Raw genomic sequence first — 24,499 nt, 5'->3', positions numbered from 1 at the left:
GCCTGGACAGATTCCTGAATTAGTATGTTCCAAACCCCAACATGCCAAATCTGATAAATGATCAGAGCACGTAGTTGTGCAGATTACTGGAGCTCCTATCATAAGGCTGTGTAGTACCGGGGTTCCTATCATAAGAAACCTCCTATTGGAACTTGGAAGTCATCTTATAAGCCCTTCATAAACATGAAACCAACAAACTAGAATATGCTACTTAGTGAAACACATATCAAGCATAAGGAAAGGTAAAGATTCCTTGACTTTTTCAGTAGTCAATCACAATATTTTTATAGTCATCGGTACAAAAGAAGAAAATAGCATGATATGATGCTAAATTAGCAGTACTAATCCTAGACTACCTGCTTTTTTTTGTGTAAGGTGGATATGTAATGACATAATGATTTCTTTACCCTTCTCCTATACACAACTGTCTGTAAAACACAAGGCACTGAGTGCTAGAATCAATCAAAATAATTTGTGATCTCTTTTATAAACAAGAATAGCTGATTTTCTCCTGACATATCCCCCAAACTTTCAAACAAGATTCCATCCATTCTAGCTTGAACTCCACGTAGGGAGGTCATGTCCTGGAGCATTCCCTTCACTACCCTGTCAACTCCAAGCAATGAACCCCCAATGCCTGATAAAATCTCCGGTAATGTTGGTGAGGGCCTCGAGACTTCAACTAGCTGGACCTGCATTGTTAAGCCCACAATCAGCATCTGGAAGGTGAAGTGGTTAACTCATCATGTATTTCCAAATGAAGCCATTCCATAAATGCATCAAGCTTGTAGGATTTGTGGAGAAGCGGAAAAAAAGTAGGAAAGCAGGTCGTATAAAAAAACTATAGATTTACTGTGAAGTGTGAATACAAACTGAAACAGCCAAATGAAACATTAAAAGAACTGCTAGTTGCTTCATGAGAATACATAACACTGATAAGGTAACAGCTGAACCCTGGAAAAACTGAATTGAATGAAAATACATGCATGCTTGATAGGAATTTAACCAAAATATACCCATTGTTTAGAGCAGAACAAACCTTCTTATCCTTTGGTATATTAGCTTTATGTTTTGCAATAGCAAGAGCTTGTGAGAGTCCACCTAGTGAGTCGACCAACCCTCTTGAAAACGCATCTTGGCCGCTCCACACTCGACCTTGTGCAACAGTCTCCATCTGATCAACCTGGTGGCACAAGAACTTAGCATGTACTTGAAGATACAAGAGCTACTCAGTATCTGAGATCAATGCTTACACTCATTGACCGTGACATGGCTGCTTTATCACGAAACAATGCATAAGCATTTTGTGCTGACTTTTCAAAAAGTTCTGCCTCATCCGGCCTGCGGAAACACATCACATTCTTCAAACTCAAAGTTGTTCATATGATGGTGAAACATAAAGGAAAATAACAAATCTAGAATCCATGACAATGGTAGTAGTCGAGACAGCCAGGCCCATCGGTAGTGACATAGTCAACCAACAAAACTGATGCTCTCCTCGCAAAACAAAACAAAAACAAAAAAACTGATGCTCCATTTGGACGAGAGAGAGGTTCAAATTGCTGGACTGAACTATTTCTCCAATCAAACTTAGATAAACTTCACTAGATTTTTTTCAAGAAAAAAATGTTAACTAAGATGATTTGCAACTGACAGCCATCTTGGCACACCTAAACAACCATACTAGACAGAACGAAGTTTTATTTCTATTTTTTTTTTCTTTTTAGAACCAAACAGAGCATAGATGGTCATGGACTTAACAGTCAATTCTTAAACCAAATATTGCACAACATATATCAAATATCACAGTTAATTATATAAGAACAACTGAGAACTGACCAATAAACTACATTATAGAAGTTAATATTCACTACTGTCCACGGGGCTCATACTTCAGTGTCGCAGCGCATTCGCTAACTTACATTTTTAAATAAATAACAATGAAAAAATTAAACAAAATTTATTGAGAGGGAAATATGTGCTCTATTCATGATGCATTCAGCCATTCACATGATAAAACCAGTTCCTCTCTCGCGCAACAACATCATCTTTAACAAGCGGAGAGTATCAACCGACGGCCTAGTTGTGATCATTTGGGAGGAAGCCGAACGATGGTGCAACGCGTGAAGGACCTGTCCACCCTCTTGGAACGGCGCCGAATCTTAGCCTACGTTACATAGCTTTGATGCTAGGTCGTATCCGTTGCTTAGTTTGTGTATAAGCTTCTATTTGCTCGCTGCATCTGACCCAGCATAGGTCATTGTATAAGACTCTATTTTTCTGTCTTAATATAAACATGCGCAGCTCTCCTGCGTATTCAAGAAAAAAAGATAAAACCAGTTCCTCGCTTATTGTAAACACATCAAATCATCACAAACTACAACACAATTCCAATATACCGCTTTTATGTTGTTATAATTACTTAACTAATCGTCCAGTAGCACCATGATGTATAAAGTGCAAATCTCACCTTAAAGGTCGTTGATCAGCAGTATTAAGCTCAGCATAACGACCCTTAGATAGAATTTCTTTATTGAAGTCAATCCTCTCATAAAGCTTTTGAAGGTTGAACTTCCCTGTACTTCCAGATACCAATATTAAAACAGGAATAGATAGTAAATACATCACAATAGCTCAAATTCACTACCTAAACTATGAATAGAGTAGAGTAGATCTAATTCCAGAATTGAAACCATTGCAGAAGGATAAACTTAGAATCTGATGCAGATGATTTATCTCTAGCAAGGCCTCAAGAACACAATATAATAAGTATCACCTGTAACAACGCCAATTGATCCTGTAAGGGTAAGTTTCTCAGCAACAATTACTGGAGCAGCCATTGCCATGTAGTATCCCCCACTTGCAGCGACATCAGACATGGAAGCAACCACAGGCTTGGAGTTGGCTAGAAGTCGAATTTCTCTCCACATCCTAGTTCAAATAAGAATAGACAATACATAACTGGAACTCGGCTGCTGCTAGTGGGCAGAGGCAGATAAACCCTAAGGCATAACTTACAGATCAGAAGCAAGGGCATCACCACCAGGGCTGTCTATACGGAGGATAACAGCTTTATACTTTTCTGATTCTGAAAAGAGTAATAAGCTTCGCAATTAAAAATAGAAAAATAGATAATAGGTCTGTTACATATCAGCACAAGTGAATTGTGGGGAATAAGATAGCTAGATGGGGAGCTTGTAAGGTTTACTGAAGTCTAAAGGAAGATCTCCACATAATTACCTATCTAGGTTTATCTTGACAGTGCAATAAATAAATGCTTTAAAATAAAGAAGAGAGTTAAAAGAGGTTAATAGAGATTTTGTTACAGGTGTTTTTGATGAATCTTTTTATTATGAAAAAACAAAACTTCTTCATGCAGATTTAGTTCAGTTGGCTAAAAAACTTAAATAAAACAAGAGCTGGTTAGTTGTGCCTATGGTATTTCAAGAGTTAATTATTCATCTTCTTCAAACCGTTGTGATTCTGCATAAACTGGATTTGAACAATTAACTGGAACAGATGGGTGGAAATGGAAAGCTTTGTGTGCGTTTTTAAGCAAATAATGTCTGATGGATGCCTTGCTGTAATGATTCATAATCAATATCTTGCATGAAAAAAGAGAGTTACGGAAAATTAGGAAATGATATTGTGCTGTAGGCATAAACAACCCTAGGAACATTTCTCGTATGTTGGGGGGATGGTTTGGGAACACAAGTCTTACAAATAAGACAAAGATTCTGGTTGGGCTGGCCGCTCTATATTGGGTTATATGGCTATGTCGCAATGATATTGTGTTTGACAAAAAGACCATAACATCTTTTATGCAGGCAGTCTTTAGTGGTACTTATTGGCTGAGATACTGGAGATTGCTACAAAAGGTGGAAGAAGGGGAGGATATAATCAAAGTGTGCCAAGCATTGGAAATGGTTGCTATGGACTTCTTCGCCAACAATGGGTGGAGGTTTAGCAATAGGCTTTGTGTTGGATGATATGTCATACATCATATGGTCTATTATTTGCTTCAGTTCAATGTTCAGTCTTATGCTGATATGATGTAATAATGAACCAGGCTGCATGCATCTCACGATGTAGAGGCTGGAACAAGTTTCCATTTTCTGAAAAAGGAAATGATATTGTGTGTTCTTTGGAAATTCAAAATCCACATATACACTGTTTAAAATTGTAAAAATACTTGAGGAATGATTGGCACTAAGAGAAATTTCCTGATCAGATTTCAAATCAAAGATAAAAAGCCACTTATAAACTTATAAATAAAATTTACATCAGAACGCAATTGATTGCTGACATAACATATCAAAATTACCTCTAACAGCACGTATCTTCTCAATTAACTGCTCAGCAATAATGCCCGAACTAGGAACACTCAATGGGCTACGAGTACGTGTTATGCTTCCAGAAGCTCTGATTATGGCAATTTGTTCTCCTCCTTGTAACCCAAGAGTCCGTTTTCTCACACGTGAGTATTTACTGGTAAAGAGAATCAGCGCCGGTTCAGTAAAAGAAACAGCAAGTACATAGGAGTTGACTTCCCAGATTAGTCAAAGCGACAGCAGCAGCAACAACAAGAAGGAAGCCTTTTGTCCCAAGCAAAGACTCTATTTAAAGCTAGTTTGCTCAGAATGTAATGGTGCTTATTTGAAACGTCAAGAAACAAGAAAGCATAAAAATTATATTAAAAGGACCACTAATATCCGGTCAGTTTTCCAGAAATTTGGACGGACCATTCTGATGCACTGTTTCATCCCCAGTGTCACAGAAATACCTAAATTACCTGTAGTCAACCATACGCAGTCTTTTCTTGTCTTTCTGTCCAACTCTCTCCTTCAGCATTGTCATTACCTATTCAAGTAGACAATGCCAACAAAGACACATGCAGAAGAAAAATAAGTTAAATAATTAGAGGGGCATTGCACCTATGAATTTCTTTTGCTCACTCAGAAACACATTTGGGTTGAATAACAAAACACATTATTTCAATGACACGAAGAAAGTAATAGTGATTCAATAGCTCATTCAAATTTTGGTGTTCAAACATATTATAGAATAATAGTTGTGCCAACAAAAATGTCTTGCGGCTTGCACCATGCCACCAATCTCTTTCGTGTATATGTGATTATCTTTGGAGCCATGAATCACAAAGACGGCAAATAATCTGTTCGGTGCACAGATTATGAAATGGTACTAAAAAGAACCCAAGAGTAGTTGAAACATCGTATTGCGTTTCCATATGGATATTAAACTGTTGTGAACACTTTTTAATAAGAAATGACCAAAAGGCCCTCGCGAACTGCTCCAAATTTGTTCTTTGTCCCACCATGGATGGGATGAGGGCGATATTTTGGAGGCAAAATGGGAAATTACACTTTGGAAATCATGAAATTACAAGTAAACAAATAAAATGGTCGAAAGTAAACAGTATTTCTAAACAAGGGTAGTAGGAGATAAGAGTTTTCTAAGGACAGGAGTTTGGAGTTGTTAGGGATAAGGGTTTATTTGGACAAGTAGTTTAGAGATATGATTGAATCAGATATAGATTGTTACACGTGTCTCTATAGAAATAAGCCTCCCTAAAGTTTACCTCGCTGTTCAGAGCCTCATCGCTGGCTGGGGATGAGCCCCACTGCAAGCACGAGGGTGAGCGCAACTTACCCATTGCAAGCATGCCGTGAAACACACAATCTTCTCTCCACTCCTCTCTCCTTTGACGAACGCCATAATACAACCACAATGCATGCGTGCGGAACATGAAACACTAACTGTACCCAACTATTTATGCTATTAACTTTGCACCTTGCTTAACATGCAGAAATTTGTACCTCGTCGTCATACAGTAAATCTGTTATCCAACCTTCTTTCTTAAGTCTGGCAACCTGGTAGACTCCTGAATTAATGAATTCCTCGATTTCTTCTTTTTTCTTCCCTATAGAACAAGCTCTTCTAATGACAATTTTTCTCTTAAAATACATAAAACAGATATGCTGAAATTACCATGTGTAGAAGATACTGTATCCAGCCAGTTTCCGTAAATATTGTCAAGCAGTGTCGCCAGCATCTCCCTAACTTCATTTGACATGCTCCTGCGTGCAAGCTGATCTCCAGCACTTTTGTATCTACCAATTCGTTGAATTTCTGGCTCTACTCCAACTTTCTCAAGAACACCTTACCAATGGAATTAGAAAGTATTAGATACCCTGAAAGAAGCTTAGCTGCATTCAGGTTGTTTGTATGTGGAACAATAAAACATAGAGTATGACCAAGCTTACAAAACTTGGTTCGCAGTGACAAGTGAAACTATCAGAAATGCATTAGACATTACTCCCTCCAGTCATACTACTGGCATTTTGGACATCGATACAGTTTCCAGAAGACAATTTTGACCACTAACTTATGTTCTAACATATTATCATTTTCAAATGTCTAGTCTAAATGCTCAGAGATAACGATAGCCAAAGTTTAAGAAAGTTAACTAGTATTTGACTGGAGGAGTACTATAATATTATAATAGAATGAATGATTGTTGTAGTAAGAACAAAAGGGCCGTATAAGAAGTTCATCCAATGTACTACGCATAAAAAATATCTAATCACCGATCAGAGTTAAAAACTTAGGTAGTTCTGTTGAAAGATAAAACCACGAGAAATCAGCAAAACCCTTTCCACTGTTAACAGGTGAAATTTTGCAACATTTTTGAGGAAGTGCATAGTACTTCATGTTTAAGATGCATTTAACCTGTAACCACATTCCTTGGCAAAAATAAAAACCATATCAACAAAGCAGCAGTTTCATGTCATTGTTGTGCAAGAAATTACCTCTGAGAAATGTTTGCTGAACGGTTAGACCAAACAAAGCAACATAAGCACTTGGTGGTGCATATAGCTCACCACATGCACAAGCAAGGTAGTATTCTTTCTCCCCACAAACAGGCATATAACCAACAACAAATTTACCTACACGATCCTTCAAAATTTGTTAATTGTTCGGCATGCATGAACGTCAATAAGATACCAAATTCAGCATAGCTAGTGAATACCAGACTTCTTGAAATCCAAAATGTGCCTTCTGATCTCATCCACCTTCCCCCAGCCACATCTCAGTGGTTCTATGTGCAGATAAATTCCTGATATTCGCGGGTCATATGCTGCCTTCTCAAAATTCTCACATATTTGCGGTAGTGACAGCCCCGACGAGAAGCGTGTCTTCAACTGATCAGATATCTGCAACCATTACCGTAGACAACAAAACTCCAGAGTTACACAATACACTAGCAAAGTTGAAAAATATTGAAAATAGTCAAAACAAAACCAAGTCTAGATTACAGAATGAGAACAAATAGTGGCCGACAGTGAAGCGAACACTAAAAGAAAATTCTCTGTGATAGCAAACCTGAACGATTAGCATAAAAATATTAAGACATACACTAGGATACGACCTTCAGAATGCACGAAATGAGCAAGACGGATTAAGAGGAGAAGAGACAGCAAGTGCCCCGCGCCCTAGGGAAGCGAGCAGCCAAGCACCTCGCCGCGAAGCTTCATGTTGAGGACGCTGCCCTTGCGGACGCGCTGCCACGGAGGCGCCACGAGCATGCGGAGCTTCACGACGAGCTGGGTTCCCCACCCGAGCTCCTCGACCTCAAACGCCGGCGCCGCGGGAGGCGGTTCCTGAGCCTCACCGGCGGCGGGAGACTGCTCCTCCTTGGTGGGCCCTGGGGAGGACTCCACGGCGCGGATCGGGACGCGGAGCGGAGACGGGAGGATGCGGCGAGCGGCGGAGGGGGGAGAGGAGGGGGAGGAGGCGGAGTGGCGGTGCTTGGAGGGGGAGAGCACGAGGAGAGTAGTGGCGGAGAGGTGGGAGTAGCGGTACGGCGCCGCGCGGAGCACGAGAAGCCTCGCCATTGTTCGGCGAGCCTCCGGAAGCTTCCAGAAGGGCGGGGAGCCGAGCCCTCGTCGCGGTGTCGAGGAGTAGGGGATGGGTGGAGTGAGCGGAGGGAAAGGATGCTGGATGCGGAAGAAGAAGATTGCCCTGGACCGAGGCGTGGTGGACCGGGTCTACGGATCGTGGGGTCGGGAGCGGAGGGGGTCGGGGATAGCTCTGGCGCGGTTGGTTTGGCGCCACGTTGAGCGCCAGGTGAGACGAAAAGGAGAGCACTTTTTGAAGAAAAATCTACGGAGCTTGTTTGGCGAAGGCGGGTTGAGATGAAACTTACAAATCTTTTTTAGCATCTTCAATTCTAAATGAACCCCCCTAGACGCCACGTGTTTCTCCCTTGTACATATGAGTTTTATCTCACAAAAAAAAACATGGATTTCATGGTTTTACCAACAAATTTGGCAAACTTTGGATAATTCATGTACTAATCAAGGATGTTGGCTGTTAAAGGAAACTAAATTCTGCCTTAAATCTACAATATTGAGCATTCTAAGAAGCTCATACAAGTGAGTGTGCCAAGGCCTAATTCTTTTGTTGGGTCTATTTTTTTCTTGACGAAATGGATCTACCCATTATAGCTTGACCCTGGCTCTTGGTTCATATGGAACACCTAAGTTCCTCTAAAATAATGAATACCTACGTAACAAGAAATTTATTAATATTCTGTATAGAGGTATGTTGTTTGCTCACCAAGTTTTTCAAGTTTAATGGACTATAACAAGTAATCAAATGGGCTAAATCGTGCTCGAATAATTGTGCATTACTCTTTAAACATATTTTCCCAAGCCATGTTACTAGGGGCCAAATGTTTTCATATTTGAGATCGCCTACGGTATCGTAGAACCTCAAACATGAATTGTACATCTGAGTAAGAAATAAGATGGAAGAAAGGGGAAACTTTTTAGAAGTACGACATGAAAAATTAAGCGCGTATATAGCAGCATATATACCTAAGCTTCCATGTAACATCATTTGGCATTAGAATATATTCAACTCCGTTAATCACTTCCCTTTCCATGCGTTTCCTTTTCTCTAACATATTATGAAGGACTAGAAAAATTGTTGGTAGAACGGTATCGATCTTGCATGGTATTCAGCGTGATTTTAAACTTGACATATACAAAATGCACATAGTATTTGCATTCGTGTAACAAATAGTTGTTTTTGCACCAGATATCTCCCCATATGTATTTGTACTAGTTTGCAAGGTAATCACGAATTTTCAAATGATAATGCTCCTAAACTGTCGTCCGATGAATTAAAAAAAATCGAACGCATGTCTCAGCCACTTGTTTGACGTTCCATTCACCGTAGCCTACCACCCGTTATGCGGCTTCTGCCTTTCTCTCGTCATGTTCCCTCATGAGAAAAAAACAAACATAATAGCTTAGGACTCATCTGCTCGATCCGCTCGTTACTCCTCTCTTGAGCTTATTTTTCTGTTCGTTCCTATCATGCCACTCGCCCAGATCCATATCTAGCCCCATCCCGATGGAGAAGCTTGGGTACCAATAGTAGGGCGTCGACTCGAGATGTGAGGAGCTTGATCTTGATGATAGGGCAGCGATTTGGGTGGCAGAGAGCTCGATCCCGACGGTAGGTTGTCGATTCGGACGACTAGGAGCTCGATTCCGATGACGGAGTATTAATTTGGTCGATGAGGAGCTTGATCCTAGTGACAAGCATTTGGATGGAGTGGAGCTTGACCCAACGATATGATTTGATGAGCCGTTTCCTGGTGAGCCGCTGCTGGGGAGAAGAGTATCGGAGAGGAGCCGATCTCTCTCATGCCGAATGTGATGAGTTCGGGATCTATAATTTGGTGATATGTCCATGTTGCAACAAGTACATTAAATTATTTCAGTAATGCCTTTCAAATGTTGCAATGCTAATTTTGGTGTGTTCCTGATGATTTTTTCAATGTTGCAACAAGTCACGCTTTTTGAGTTTTTGTTGCAATAGTTTATTGCACTTGTTGCAGCCATGATTCGTATTTGCTATATATTTCTCTTTATAATGCCCATGTTATAATGGATAAACCAATTTGTTGTAGTAGTTATTTTCGGTTGTTGCATTAGTATTTTTTTTGAATTAATTGGTTGCTGATCTAATTTATCTAGAACGTTATATGAAATATAATGTGATGTTGCGGTAGTAATTTCTCTAAAATCGGATGTCATTGAACTATTTTGATGTATTTTTTTAATTTTACGAACGTTATTCTCTGATGTTACAGATATTGTCTTTTGATGTTGCAACAAAACATTAGAAGCTATTAATGGAAAGTTTTTCATCGGACGTCTGAGCACAAGCAGCGCCGATATTCAAAGCAATGTTCAAAAGTTCTAGAACGGGGTCGATTGTTCAAAATTCGAGTCAACTTGTAAAGCGTTCAGCACTTGGTCACATAGCCACCAACGCTGAAGAACCCGGGCCCTCCGTTTCTATCAGGTTCAGCCGTCGCCTTCAGCCGCCACGCACCGAACCGTCGAATCGCTCGCGAAAAGTCTTCGCCTCGCTCCTTTCCGACGGCCTCTGGCGAGCCGGCGATGGCCATCTCGGTCCCGCCGATCGACTGGGAGGCGGAGAGCTACCCCGCCTACGCCGACTTCGCGGCCATCCCCTTCTTCGTCGTCTTCTTCCTCGCCGTCCGTTCCCTCCTCGACTGCCTCAGTCTTCGAGGTTGTATTTTTGTCCCGCTCTTTTTGACACCATTTTTGGTGTTTTGTCTCCTGTTTTAGGTGATGCTTGAACTATTTCCTTTCTTGATTCTAGAGGATGGAAGGAATAGGGGTTCTGCCAAGTATTACACGGTAACTATTTAGTGTAAGAAGGTGCTAGCGTGATCATAACACAGGAAAAATTCGGAGGATTCATCACTAAATTTGTTGTCATATCAGGGTTTTCCCATTATTTGCTCACTGGCATGTGGCCCTAGACCCACATGTTAGTCTGACAGAGTCAAATCCTGAAGTGACAACGAATGTGGTGGAAAATCCTTAATTCCCTTTAATTTAACCATCAAAATAAATTGATGATTGGTGTGATTATCCTTAGCGGAGGTGCATATAGGCAGAAAATCCTCAGAGGCAGGGAGAAGAAGGTTTCTAAGAGGATCTGCCAACTGTTTTATTAAGTTGCTGCGTCTACACACTCCTGCGCTTGGCCACTTTTGTTTCATTTGTTGTTCAAACAAATGTAAAGAAGACTACTTGTGAGTTGTGACTGAGTCTTGTTGTTGGAAATAAACGGGAGTTATTCGGGACCTTCCACAATGAACTAATTCTCCTTTTCCAGAAGGAAGGCTTATGCATTAGTTCTCATCCAGCATTTCGTGTACAATGGTTAGCCAAGGAGCTGATTTTCAAGAAGGGGGATGGGAAGCTTGATCCTACTACATATGCAGGCAAGAGAAAGATCAGGAAACTTAAAGAATCGTCTTGGAAATGCATTTATTTCCTTTCTGGGGAGATACTGGCATTTTCTGTGACATATAACGAGCCATGTTTCACGACCACAAGAAATTTCTGGGTTGGACCAGGTGATCAGGTCTGGCCAGATAAAAAAAAAAACTATGTGAGACATCTTGTTTTGTTTGAGGGAACATCTTATTTTGTTACCTTTTTTATTATTTTTATACCAAGTCATTAATAAACTTTTTTTAATCCAGATTTAAACTCAAGGCGGTCTATATGTATGTTGCTGGTTTCTATACGTACTCAATATTTGCCCTTTTGTTTTGGGAAACAAGGCGCTCGGACTTTGGTATTTCGATGACTCATCATGTAGCAACTGTTTTTCTGATAACACTGTCTTACATATTCAGGTATACTGGCCATCTGGAGATTTTTTTTTTAATTTATGCTGATTTATGTTTGAATCCAATTCAAGTTGCATTCTCATATCTGCATCAATGTTTTCAACGCTTACTTGGACACTGGGCAGTCTGTGAATACTTTATTACCAGCAGTTACTTGTTAGACCTAATAGCATTATTTTTTCTCAAACGCGCAAGAGAGCTGTGTGTCATTTCAATTAAGAAGAGAGAGAATCCAAAAACAACACACACACCACACACGCTTTGACCTTATAACAAACGCGCCACAAACAAAATTAATGCACGACCACCGACCAGCCTACACAAATAGGAGGCGCCAGAGCTCTTTAGCTCCAGCAGCACATCACAAGGCGCCTTCATCTAATAGCATTATCATCTGAAAATGTTTTTTCCTTGAAATTGCCAAGTTAATTTAATTTCCTAAAATAGATTTGCTCAGGTGGGTTCAGTTGTCCTTGCCATTCATGATGCAAGTGACGTGTTCCTGGAGCTCGGAAAGATTTCCATGTACGGAGGCTGCCAGTTGATTGCAGATGCTTCATTTCTTCTTTTTGTCTGTTCTTGGGTAGTCCTTCGCCTTACATATTATCCATTCTGGATTCTTTGGAGCACAAGGTCAGTATGAATTACTATGTTCATTCATGGGGTAGTGTACTATAGGGGACTTGTTATTACTAAACCTTACATGTTTCTTCTTAAAATTTCAGCTATGAAGTTGTTCTGACTCCAGACAAGGAGAAGCACATATTTGATGGGCCAATATACTACTATGTATTCAACAGTCTTCTCTTCTCCCTCGTTCTACACATATATTGGTGGGTCTTAATTTATCGAATGCTCGTGAGGCAAATGCAGTCTAGAGGGCATGCTGGGGATGATATACGATCTGGTAGGTAGTCCTTTTCCCTAGAATGTTAATCTGTTATTGTACGAGGCTAAATTTTGATAAAGATTTTTTAAAGTTAAATTTCGTTTAAAGATGAATATATCATCAATTGTTAATATCCCTGCCATGTAAATACTTGTCTTGAGGGTCAAGCATTATGCATTGCTGTCTAACAGACCAACATATATTATAGGACTTAGATTTTTCTGTGTATCATAATGCTCACCACTGCCCCCTGTCATGTAGATTCTGAAGGTGAAGAGGAACATGAGGATTGATTGAGCCATATAAATTCTGAAGGTGGAAAGGAAAATGAGTATGGATCAAGCTGTTTAAATTCTTTAGGTGAAAAGGAACATATTGTGCTGTAATTTCGGATCATTGCTCTATTTTGTTTTTGTTCTGCTTCTTTGTACGTAATAATGCATTAATTCCCTTGGTTGTTGCAGGAACAACACGCCAGTTACTGTAGCAGAAGTACCTCAGTTGTTGCAGAAACAACACGGCAGTACTGTAGCATCCCGATGTACTGTATCTACAATAGGTCAGTTGCTAGCCTATAAATATAGGGTGACCCCAACCCTTTGTAAGGTGTGTTGTATGCACCGGATGGAAGCTCAGGATGAGCTTCATCTCTTTAGAGGCTGTCAGCAGCTATAGGCTTTTAGATGCTGGAATAAACATCAGAAACTGCTGGCAGCAAGAAAAGCACCGAATGTGCTTTGTTGGATGGAAGCACCGAATGTGCTTCATCCGACGTAATCTGTTAGAAGCTATTAGCAGTTATAGGCTTTTGGGTGTTTGAATAAACATCAGAAGTTGTTGGCAGTGAGAAAAATTTATGTGTCCAATGTGTGTTCTATTAACCCACCTCTTGCAGGATCCGAGTCCAACAGTGTATATCTCTACATACTACTGCAGTAGAAATCGTTTATGAGTGTCATTGGCATGATTGTTGCTGCTGTTGCTTATCATCGGAAACGATAGAATTACCTTTTGGAAATTCTCTCTTATATTACAATTTCCCTTTACGTTTCAGCATACCACTATTTGTTGATATATATATTTTTTCGAGCAATCTATTTGTTGATATATGATATCTTTATTGTAGCAAGTTCTAACTAATTAAACCTTTCAAGTAAAGTTACAATGCAAAATTGCAGTCTAAGATAATGAAATAAGGAATCTGCCAAAAAATATTGCTACTGTTCATGATTTCCTAGAGCTTCTGGACACTTGCAGTGAGCCATATGATTACTGACCCCTATGTCTGTCAACATAATTTCTCATCTTGTTACATCAGAACCATGGAACAGTACCATAGCTATTGTTGGGTAGAGTTGCTGATGAGAACATCTGGCCCCCACTTCAAGCTCAACATCTAATCTTTTGGCGAAGCGGCCCTTGATCTGTGGCCATGCTTCTGCATATGCTTTCCTTGGTGCATACCTTATGGTCTTCTCAAACTTTCTTGCCCGCTTTTTCTCCTTGTACCTGAGGACTCTGGCCTCTCTGTCCATGTAGATCAAATTCACTGGCATCTGGAGCGGCCTGATAATAGATCCACTCCGCTAGTTGTTAGGATGTTGATATTTGAGATATCTGCTATGTTATTTTTGAGGGGGAAAAAGTAGGAGAATCCCCTACTGTGGTAAATATATTAAAATATAAATTAAGGCACTGTACAAAGACCCTCCCAGAAAGGGAAGAAGAGGGAAAAAGCAGGGAAATAAAAGAGCAGCTATACAAAAGAGTAGAGCCAATCTAAGAAGAGAAGGATCAAAGACTCTTTCATCCTGTGAGACTGAAGATAAGCATCTTTTATAAAGTCATTTTTCCATCCCTGCAAAGTTGGATTGATATCTCTGAAGATTAAATTGTTTCTTTGTTTCCAGATATTCCATGCAGCAGTGATGAAAACCTCCATGAAGAAAGGTCTTCTAAAATCCTTCCTGGCTTTCTGCATCATGAGAAAGAATTGCAAGTGTAGATCCCAGTGGATATCTAGAGCTTGCCAACCTCTAGCAGAAAAGGCGGGTACTATACCCACCTCCATTGATGAGAGAGGTATCTGAGATGAAATTGGCAAATAGTCACTGAAATATGTGAACAATAAGAAAATTGCAGGTATTACATACCCTTCAATAATATGGATCTGGAATTCAATTGCTTTGAAAATCTAAAAAATATAATCACTTCTATGTTTTCCCAGTCTTATAGCAGAAGAGTTGAGAACTTGTACAGGATGAGGGTTTTGTCAGAAACTAAGAGAGAACTTCAAAATTTAGGGTTTTAGACATAGAGGAACAGGCCAGCTATGTTATCTGGGAATTTTGTTTCGTTTGGTACATTTGTGTTTTACAGTAACTTCTTATACTGTTTTAGATCCAAGAGAATGAGAAAATGCAGCCCGAATATGCAGTTATGTTCTTGTTTGGATCCTAAATGTAGGAAGAGAACTGCAGGACTAGGAATTCTAGTGCATTTTTTTCTTGAACACGCTGGAGAGCTGCGTGTTTTTTTTTTATTATAGGTAGAAGAAAAGAACCAGCCCCTTTACAAAGCCCCTAGAGGCAAGCAGCAAAAGAGAGAAAACAAAAACAAAAAGAGCCAAAAGGCAACAAACACACACACACACACTCTAAAAGGCCAAGGCTGGCACGACCACAAATTCGGTCATCTAGCCCTACCATAGAGCCCCCAACCCCTTTGCTCCTACCAATATCCAAAGGTGAGCCTCCACAGCTATCTCTTGCAGAACCACCTCCACTCTTGGAGCGGCACCGTTGAAAACACAATCATTACGGTGTTTCCATAACCACCAAACCGCAAGGATGATCAGAGAGTTGAGCCCTTTCCGCCTGTCCTTGCCTACCCTTCTGTGCACAACGCCACAAATCAGAGAAGGTAACATTTGAGTTGGAGGGTGTGAGCTGCGACAAGCTGATCCGGCTGAGGAGCCTAAACCACAATTCTCGTCCTCCTAGTCGCAAAGGGGACAACTTGTTGGGTGAGGCATGCCACGACGAGCCAAGCGATCCGTTGTCCAACAACGATTAAGAATTGCTAACTAGATAAAGAACTTGCAGCTACGCAGCGCCCACGACTTCCATAGTCTTTTCCATGGTTCAAAGCACGTGCTACCAATGAAAAAAGAGAGGTAGGTCGACTTTGCGGAGAACTTGCCTGAGGAATCACACAACCATGTGTGTTGGTCGGCTTCTCCAGGATGAAGCACAATATGATGGAGAGTATCCCATAGCTGTAGGTACTGGACCAAAGCTGCTGTTGAAAGGCCTCCTTTTATGTCACGTACCCAGCTACAGTCTTCCAAAGCCTGATAAACTGGCCTTTCAGATTGAACCCGCCTCGATATAAAAGCTATGAGGTTTGGAGCCAGGTCTTGGATAGAATTACCATGAATCGAGCTGTCGGTCCAAAACAATGTGGTATTGCCATCACCCACCATTGTTGTAACCGAGATCTCAAATAGAGCCCTAGCATTGATGTTTACCGATAGATCAAGGCCTGCCCATGGCCGCTTCGGCTTGGTCTTTCTTAACCACAACCATCTCATGCGAAGCGCCCAACCCATTTTTTTTGCAAGTCATGTATACCGAGGCCGCCCAGTTCTAATGGGTGACACACGCTGCCACACGACAAGACAATGTCCTCCGTTAGCTTGTTTCCTTTCTTTACAGAGAAAATCACGACACATTTTGTCTATTGCCTTGGTAGCCCACTTGGGAATGCCTATGGCAATAAATGGGAATGGCAATAAGGACTGCACTAACCAAGGTAGCGCGACCTACCTTCGTCATTAGATCAACTTCCAGCCTGGTATGCTATCTGTTATCTTGTCGAGCAAAGGGAGGAAGTCGGCCTTAGTTAGCTTCTTCACCGAAAGGGGTAAACCCAGGTAGTGGTAGGGGAAGGCTGCGACCTCGCATGTCACAGTTACTGTCACTTCTTCAATGTCATGATCCTGGCATTGGACGGGAATCATAGAACTCTTATGCACGTTAGTCCGCAACCCTGAAGCTTCGTCAAATCTATCAAGAATATTCATCATCACGCCAAGCTCAGCCGCATTTGGTCTGAGAAACAGTGCCACATCATCGGTGAACAAGGACACTTAGTGGCTGAGGGGACGGGACACCAACGGTTGCAAGAGGCCTTCCTCACTGGCCTTGACGATCATGGCATTTAGAACATCCATAATGATGATGAAGATCATTGGGGAAAGCGGATCGCCTTGCTGTAGTCCCTGACGATGTTCAATTACTTCTCTGGGCTCTCCATTGACAAGGATTGAGTGCTTGAAGTGGATAGAAGAGCACTGAGCAGGTTACACCATTTATGTCCAAAACTAAGATGAGAGAGCACCTCGAGCAAGAACGATGAAGGCACGGAATCAAAAGCTTTTGAAATGTCCAACTTCATCAAGATTCTCGGGGCCTTTTGTCGATTCAAGAACTTCGTTGTCTGTTGCACGAGCAAAAAATTGTCATGGATGAACCGGCCACGTACAAAAGCACTTTGATTGGGAGAAACAATTGTACTGAGCCTTGGAGCGAGCCGGTTTGCCATTAGCTTGGCAACAAGCTTTGCAAAGCTGTGTATAAGGCTTATTGGCCTATAATCTTTCACTTCAATTGCCTCCGCAGATTTAGGTAGAAGAGTGATGAGTGCTGAGTTCAGAAGGCCCAACTTGCGTGCATCCCCTCGCTGCAATGTGCGCAATGCACAGAGGAGGTCAGATTTGATTATACACACCCGATAAAATTTGTCGGTGTACCCATCCGGAGTTAAGAAGAAATATTGGGAGGAAAGATGGACTCCTCGCCTCCCCGACGCTCTCGCTCCCCCTTCTAAGCACATAGATCAAAGCTTATTAAAGCACATGGACTCCTAAGCTTTGATCTATGTGCTTTAATTTTGATATTATTTACCTGAAATGAGATATTGATTTTTTGGCAATAGTTTTTACTTCTTACAAATTAGAACTAATGGAGTAATAGAAGATAAAGGAAAACATGCAAACAAACCTTACTGCTTTAAAAATATTGCTCTAGGATCTTATTCTACCGACCGTTACAAAACCTGTAAATGTAGTAATATACCATGCCTAGCCTAGGTTGTGCTCTTCTTTGATCTTTGTACAGTTCATCTGATTGAGACCTGCTTCATTTTCTGACAGGGCGCAACATCAGTTGCTTCACTTTGTGTTATTTACAGATCCTACTGGGAAACAACTGGTGGTGCCTCTTGCCGTCCACTGTCTGCAATGGTGTCATCTCGGCCCAGAGAGCTCGACTGCCTGCACCAGCAATGATGAGTCATCCGTAAGGTCGGAGTAGCAGCGGCCAAAGCTGAACTCGGGCACCTTGAACTTGTGAGACTCGGTGCTCTGCGACGCCTCCCACCGCTCTGCTAGCCCATCGCCTTCAAGCATCCTGACCACCTCTGACATCTTAGGCCTGTGGCTAGGAAGGTATTGGGTGCATAGCAGTGCTACCTGCACCATCTCCTCCAGATCAATGCGGTCATAGTTACTCTTCAGGTCCTTGTCCACTAGTATGTCCAGCTTCTTCTCTTGGTGCATCTTCTTCACCTGAACAAACGCCAGTGCTAATTAGCTCAGGTATGATCATACGCCACATGTTATGTAGACCATATGAAACTGACAGTGAATTAACTTACCCAGTCTAACATGGCTCCCTTCTGATTTGATGACTTTCCAAACTCCAGTGCGGTCTGGCCGGTGATCAACTCCAGCAGCAGGATTCCGAAACCAAAGACATCGGTTTTCTCAGACGACTGGCCGGTGGAGAGGTACTCTGGGGCAATGTGGCCAACGGTGCCCCTCACGGCTGTGGTGACATGCGAGTCATGGTGGTCCAAGAGCTTTGCAAGCCCGAAATCTCCGACGACTGCTTCGCAGTAGTCATCAAGCAGTATGTTTGCTGCTTTTACATCCCTATGGATGATCTTGGGGTCACACTGCTCGTGCAGGTATAATAGACCTCGTGCTGCCCCAAGAGCTATCCTCTTTCTGGTGATCCAGTCCAGTGGTGGCTTACCTGTACTTGGTTAGGCGAAATAAGTTAATACTTGCTTATATTCTTTGTTCTAATATTCTGCTCAAAGGAGAGGAAAAATAGAAATGGAAGAATCAAATTCCAAATCTCTTTGTATTCTGCTTGCCAGGTTGTCTGCTTCTTCAATTGTATCAAGCAGTCATGTTTAATCTGATATTGAGTTACTTGATAAAACAAAGGGCTTCTAAGAATTTTCAACCTCATCTGGAAAGCCGGCTAAATTGGAATAACATTGGTTGAAGAGTAGTCTTAAAAGTTGTAATGTGTCAGGTCCTGTGGCCTTGTTTATCCTTGCAATTTTGGTCTTGTAAGACCTCTTGTACAGATACATCTATTTATATATTAATATATATTCAGTAGGATCTTCCCCTACTGTTCTAAAAAAAGTTACTTGATAAAAACAATTGATTTGTCAAGGACAGAGGCATATACCACCTGTACTATAATTTCAAGCAATGAATCATCTTGAAATCTTGATATCCTTACCTTTCAGGCGCAATGCAACACTTCCATTTGACATGTATGGATAGACCAGTAGCCTCTCGCTGGCAGTCATGCAAAATCCGTAGAGCCTGAGAAGGTTCCGGTGCACCGCCAAGCTGATCATCTCGACTTCAGTCTGAAACTGTGCTTCCCTGCCTGCGGCATTACCATCTTTGAGCCTCTTGACGGCTACAAGAGTTCCATCTGGGAGATGCCCCTGGTAAACGATTCCAAAGCCGCCCTTTCCTAATATGTTCTTGCTGCTGAAATTTTCTGTTGCAGCCTGGAGCTCTCTGAACTGAAACCTCTTCATGTTTCCGAGGTTAACGTTCTCTATGTGTTGGTCTGCAGTAGCCAACACAGTAAGATCAAACAGGTTCAGGCACCAAGTTCATGAATTGATGACTGACTTCGGCCTTTTACTTACCATCAATATTGAAAAGAATTTGCCGATTTTGCCTATGCCTCCACCAGAACAGCAAGCCAACGGCAAGGAAAAGGAGGCTGCCACAGCCAGTTGTTGCACCAAATGCAATTGCAACTTTATGGCTCTTAGTTTTCGCAGGCATCAGAGTACCTATTGATATAAGTTGTCATTAGACCAATTACCATCTACAAAATCAATGCAAATTTTTATTTGAAAGCTTTTTGCTAAATGAGTGCCAATATAATCCCTAATACGATTGCTGGCATCAGATAAATAAATGGGTGATCTATGTGACATAAATACTGCTAATTATCACTGAACATACTACTGACTGTGCATACCCTGTGTGTTATTCAGGCTGTAGGACATCGGCATCGGTAAAGTTCCATAACAATCTTGTTCCGTGGTTGCCGCACAGATCAGGGGATTACCTACTATGCTGCAAGAGAAGATCAAAATTATATTTTTCCAATGAAATCAAATTTGAAGGTAAATTTGTCTCCACTTTCCACTGGCAATATTACTTTTGGTCGAAGATAAAGAACAGAAGACTATATACTTACTTGAATGTCCTTGTCAGAGACCCTGGGATTGGACCACTCAGATTATTGTAGGACAGGTCCCTGAAAAATGCAAGTCAACAGTGATCACCACACAGCCAACGCAGGCAGAACACATATAACAGAACAGCCAAACAAGCAAAGAACACTCACAGGAAAACAAGGTGTGATAAGTTAGCTGATGCTGAAGGGAATGCACCAGACAATGTGTTGTTGTTAAGCCTCCTAATAAGAGCACAGTGGTAAACAATAAGAACAGATACAGGATGGCTCCTGAGGAACAGGTCATGAATAGAAAACTTCCAAAATAGCATTCAAGACAAGTACAGTGGAACAGAATTGCACTCACAGATACTGGAGGCTTTCAAGGTGGCCCACAGAGCTAGGGATTTCACCAGAGAAGTGGTTGCTGGAGAGATCAAGTGTCTTGAGCTTTGTTAGCTTGCCAATCTCTGCTGGGATCAACCCATTTATGTTGTTGTTCTGCAGAAGACTATAAAGAAATTATAAAGAGCAAAATATGAGATCTCTTCCTACCCAGAGAAACATAGTAAATGCTGAAAATACAGTAGAAATTGACAAGGCTAATCATGACAACAAATTACACTGTCTCAAGGTTGATCAAATTCTCTATGCTTGGGGAGAGTAGGCCAGAAAGATTCTGGCTTGGAGCTTCTCTGCCAAGTTCAAATAGCCAGAGAAGTAGTAAGATACAAGGAAAACTTGAGGAAACACAGATTTGGAGCTGGTGCAAAACTGCTAGGTGGCTTGCTTACAGGCCAGTCACAAGGTTCTCCGGTGAGCAAGTGACCATGGTCCAGCTGCAAGGATCCACAGAGTCTTGGTCCCAGTTCTTCAGCACACCATGAGGATCCTTGAGGTAGTTCTTGATCATCATGAGAGCTTGAACTGCAAATGGAACTGAGATTGTCACACACCAATGCAGTGCAAAGGGGAAAAAACAAAGAGCGAATAACAGAGTTCTTGATCTGAGAGTATCATACAAGGATGATTGCAAACACCAATGCAAGAGAACAAAAAGAGATAACCAAGAGAGCTCTTGGTTTGAGGAAGGAATATTAACCTTCATAGTTTACACCCTTGGGGGAGAGGAGGCCACTTGCTGGCTTGCAAAGGGAGAAGAACAGGAGGAGCACCAGGGAGGAAGCAGCAAGAACCACCCCCATTGCCAAAGCAGTGCAAGAACCGGGCCTCCTGGGCAAGAAGTTCACGACCTTGCTCCGTGTTCAAACATGGAATCAAGAGGCAAGGAAGCATGCAACCTTCTCTCCCACAGAACCAATTGCCAGTGGCAGTGGAAGGGATGCCTCTGAGGACCTGTCAGTAGCAAATGACACAAAAGAAGATGCTTGTGTTCTGGCTGCAAGGAAAAGCAGAAAAGGAGGGGAAGCGAGGGAACAAACATGCCTGCCACCTGAGCCTGCTTGGAATAGAAAATTGGATTAAAGGAGGCAAGAAAATTCCTCCTCTCTCCCCTCTGTGTTCTTGGGGCCTGTGAGAAAATAAAAAGTTATGGAAAACAGTGACAGTGTAATTTGTTAACTTAATGGTTTAGGCTAATCTAGTCTAAAGGAACAGATTATTAGTTTATTATTGATCCCACTCAAGAAAGACATCAACTTTATTATAGTGTGGGTGTGCGCAGCAGACCAGAAGTGGAGTGGAGCAAAGACTGTGACAGGTCACAACAGCACCTTTGATTGGGGATCCTTGTAACAAAAGAATTCTACAAGGCATGGGCAGTTGGACAATTAGCTAGGGAAGTGTGTGAGAATTCTGGTGGGAGCACTAAACAATGGAGCAAAAGTATCTTTAGCTGGAGGAAGGGGGATAATGACAGGGAGGAAGTGCCTCTCACCTGACCTGAAGTGGAGGCACTGAAGGGAATGGACAAGGGATTTTTGACGCTCATACAGTGTGCATGAAGAATCAAGAACCAAATAAAAGTAAATGCAATACCGGTCGTGTTTCTGCTGTCTACTGTAGCATAATGACAATAACCTGAGTTCTTGCCACGTCAGTTTGTATGGATTCATCAATCACTACCATGCAGATGCTTAGATTAGATACATACTTGATGCTTCCAAGTACAGGCAAATTTTCTGTGAAGAAAAATAAGGTACAATTGTTTTTCTTCGTACAAGTTATCTTTGGCACATCCATTATCTGAAAAAAGTTATCTTTGGCACATCCATACCTTCCTGTGTCAAATCATGGTACTTGTTTAGAAGTAGATGTGCATGTAGAGTGTTGTTTAAGGAAAACAAGGTTTGGGTGATGTTTAGGAGAGATTGTTCAGTGTGATGCTCCATGAGACAACCATCAACGTGCTTTCCTTGTTTGATCTGCAGACGAGAAGGGTGGTGGCCATGCTCCTTTTTCCTTTGGGTTGTAATCATTGCAAGGCTACCTTGCATGAAAGACGTGACCTCTCTTTTCAGTGAAATGAGGGATGCTTTGCTGCCTTTGCCTGCCCCACTTCGCCTTTTCTCTTTTCCTCTGTACTCTTGCTTTGTGTATGTTTGTGTGTGAAAGAGCAAGGGCAATGATGTGCTATACCACACCGTACAGATCTGGTACAAAGAGGGAGAAACGTATGTGGGACCCTGAAAATATGAGGTGCAGGTTTATCCGTGTAGACATGGATCATAACCTCGGTTTGCTCCCTAGAAACTTGATGCACTAGCAAAGCATGGCGGCATGAATCATAGTGTTGCTACAATTGTCAAAATCTGAACTTCGTCACCAAGGCTGCATCATTGGCTTCGTTATTTCTTCTAAGGAATTAAGAGCACTGTGGATCCTTTTGCAACCATGTAATTACATTCTCCATGGTCATCACCTAAATGATGGCACGCAGTGGAAATGAAGAAGATAAACACAAGCAGTACGTAAGGCACAGAGGCACACAGTAGCATGCATGCCAGGACAGAACAGTACAAGATCTGTGCAATCCAAACTATGCCACTGATAAATAAGATGCTTTATACTATATCACTCCTAGCATCCTGTCCCTTCCTAATATGCCACTATCCCTATTATTCTCATGTTTTCTTTTTTTTAGCTGAAATTGATACATAAAATGTCTGTTCTACCCATAGATGTGAATGGAGCAAGTTAGTCATATTTCCGGTGCCTAGTGCATAGAAGTCATAGGTTATGTGTTAACTGCATGTTACTACTTACTTTGCTAGGAGTCAGGAAACACCATTGGTTATCCTTTTTACTATGAAAGGAGCCTCAGGACAAAATTATGTACGATCCTGTTATGGCTTTCTTTCCCGTAGTCTAGCAACATTATCTTGTAAGTTTTTGTCATGTCGCGGGATTGGACGTCCTAACTAGTACTGATAACCTGTGACTTTTATGCGGTAGGCACAGAAAATATGACTAGCTTGCTTCATTCATGTCTAGGGGTAGAACAGACATTTCGCATATCAATTTCAGCTAAAAAAGAAAACAGGAAAATAATAGGTATAGTGGCATATTAGGAAGGGAGAGGGCGTTAGGAGTGCTATACTGTGGAATGTCTTATTTATCAGTATCATAGTTTGGATTGCCACATTTAGAAATGGCTTCAACTGAATTTTCCCGTATATGTATGTTGGGATTGACCAGGTGGTCTCAGCCGTATGGTGACCAGGCTATCAACGAAATATTCTGATCTTCTGTGCGCCATCGCCCGTCCTCCAGTATCTTTGACCAGCAACAGCAAGGTGAGATTGCACGGCAAGGCTTTCCACTCAAGTAAAACTGTGGCAACACATGAGGGTTTTTTTTTTCTTTTCTTTTTGAGATAAAGGTTTAGTTGTTGATTGTATACTTAGAACATATATGCACCAGTGCTTTGCCTTTGTTTTCATGTTTAACTTCAACTTTATGACAATAATATTTCCAAGTTGTCTGATTTGGTATATTAAAGTGGCAAGTGGATCACATAGCTGTTGCAAAGTAGAGGCCATTTGCCATTGGATCTTTTGCTTGTCCGAGTTTATGGTATGGTTATCCCAAGAGAACCTCTACATTCCACAAGTTCGGTCATGCATTAGAATCCTACGCTACCAACTCCTTTGTTTGGCCGGGATTGGAAAGGGTGGTTGGCAGCTCGAGAGCTGTGCCTGAATCTCTCTCTCAATGCAATCACCCCAACTCGATTTCCCATGGCCAAGTCCTCGTCCACAAATAAGAAAGCTTTGGTTCGGTTGGACCTGATTCAACCACACACGAAACGTT

The 24,499-nt window shown here is 41.5% G+C and overlaps 3 protein-coding genes across 4 annotated transcripts; 1 reads left to right on the top strand and 2 right to left on the bottom strand.

Annotated features, from left to right (window-relative positions):
- Window positions 1-233: 233 nt before the first annotated feature.
- On the bottom strand, window positions 234-8,032 carry LOC133921322 (serine protease SPPA, chloroplastic). Of its 2 annotated transcripts, none has more exons than XM_062366137.1 (13): window positions 7,539-8,032; window positions 7,052-7,235; window positions 6,831-6,968; window positions 6,010-6,180; window positions 5,838-5,941; window positions 4,793-4,860; window positions 4,325-4,488; window positions 3,019-3,088; window positions 2,777-2,931; window positions 2,471-2,576; window positions 1,254-1,341; window positions 1,040-1,183; window positions 234-692 (listed from the first exon to the last, which is right to left on the bottom strand). In XM_062366137.1, exons 1-13 carry the CDS (start codon window positions 7,914-7,916, stop codon window positions 459-461), a joined length of 2,004 nt encoding a protein of 667 aa, XP_062222121.1. In that variant the 5' UTR covers window positions 7,917-8,032; the 3' UTR covers window positions 234-458. The 2 variants fall into 2 exon arrangements, with proteins under 2 accessions (XP_062222121.1, XP_062222122.1); XM_062366138.1 differs by lacking the exon at window positions 7,539-8,032 and adding an exon at window positions 7,451-7,472.
- A 2,330-nt stretch (window positions 8,033-10,362) lies between these two features.
- On the top strand, window positions 10,363-24,180 carry LOC133921324 (ASC1-like protein 2). Its single transcript, XM_062366140.1, has 12 exons — window positions 10,363-10,632; window positions 10,726-10,763; window positions 11,248-11,543; window positions 11,621-11,776; window positions 12,218-12,403; window positions 12,496-12,677; window positions 12,921-14,801; window positions 17,875-18,318; window positions 18,426-18,689; window positions 19,269-20,174; window positions 20,266-22,385; window positions 22,618-24,180. The coding sequence occupies exons 1-7, from the start codon at window positions 10,500-10,502 to the stop codon at window positions 12,950-12,952; spliced, it is 1,023 nt and encodes a 340-aa protein (XP_062222124.1). The 5' UTR covers window positions 10,363-10,499; the 3' UTR covers window positions 12,953-14,801; window positions 17,875-18,318; window positions 18,426-18,689; window positions 19,269-20,174; window positions 20,266-22,385; window positions 22,618-24,180.
- LOC133921323 (LRR receptor kinase SERL2-like) lies at window positions 17,968-21,466 on the bottom strand. The gene is made up of 11 exons (XM_062366139.1): window positions 21,330-21,466; window positions 21,022-21,154; window positions 20,851-20,922; window positions 20,595-20,738; window positions 20,399-20,470; window positions 20,249-20,308; window positions 20,027-20,124; window positions 19,686-19,835; window positions 19,262-19,603; window positions 18,378-18,757; window positions 17,968-18,288 (listed from the first exon to the last, which is right to left on the bottom strand). The coding sequence occupies exons 1-11, from the start codon at window positions 21,430-21,432 to the stop codon at window positions 17,968-17,970; spliced, it is 1,875 nt and encodes a 624-aa protein (XP_062222123.1). The 5' UTR covers window positions 21,433-21,466.
- Window positions 24,181-24,499: the final 319 nt, after the last annotated feature.

Source organism: Phragmites australis, chromosome 6, assembly GCF_958298935.1.
Source record: "Phragmites australis chromosome 6, lpPhrAust1.1, whole genome shotgun sequence".
Taxonomy (NCBI): Eukaryota; Viridiplantae; Streptophyta; class Magnoliopsida; order Poales; family Poaceae; genus Phragmites; species Phragmites australis.
Note: the sequence above shows the minus strand (reverse complement) of the source record. Positions and strands in the feature narration are given on the sequence as shown.

Excerpts from the sequence above, each read along its gene's own strand:
- LOC133921323 (XM_062366139.1), bottom strand. The coding sequence starts at position 21,432 with ATGGGGGTGGTTCTTGCTGCTTCCTCCCTGGTGCTCCTCCTGTTCTTC. Across the intron at positions 21,155-21,329 it reads CAAGGGTGTAAACTATGAAG|TTCAAGCTCTCATGATGATC; the intron begins GTTAATATTCCT and ends TTCCATTTGCAG. Across the intron at positions 20,923-21,021 it reads GAGAACCTTGTGACTGGCCT|AGAAGCTCCAAGCCAGAATC; the intron begins GTAAGCAAGCCA and ends TGAACTTGGCAG.
- LOC133921322 (XM_062366137.1), bottom strand. The coding sequence starts at position 7,916 with ATGGCGAGGCTTCTCGTGCTCCGCGCGGCGCCGTACCGCTACTCCCAC. Across the intron at positions 2,932-3,018 it reads GATGCCCTTGCTTCTGATCT|GATGTGGAGAGAAATTCGAC; the intron begins GTAAGTTATGCC and ends TATTTGAACTAG. Across the intron at positions 693-1,039 it reads ATATACCAAAGGATAAGAAG|GTCCAGCTAGTTGAAGTCTC; the intron begins GTTTGTTCTGCT and ends TTAACAATGCAG.
- LOC133921324 (XM_062366140.1), top strand. The coding sequence starts at position 10,500 with ATGGCCATCTCGGTCCCGCCGATCGACTGGGAGGCGGAGAGCTACCCC. Across the intron at positions 10,764-11,247 it reads GTTCTGCCAAGTATTACACG|AAGGAAGGCTTATGCATTAG; the intron begins GTAACTATTTAG and ends CTCCTTTTCCAG. Across the intron at positions 12,678-12,920 it reads TGGGGATGATATACGATCTG|ATTCTGAAGGTGAAGAGGAA; the intron begins GTAGGTAGTCCT and ends CCTGTCATGTAG.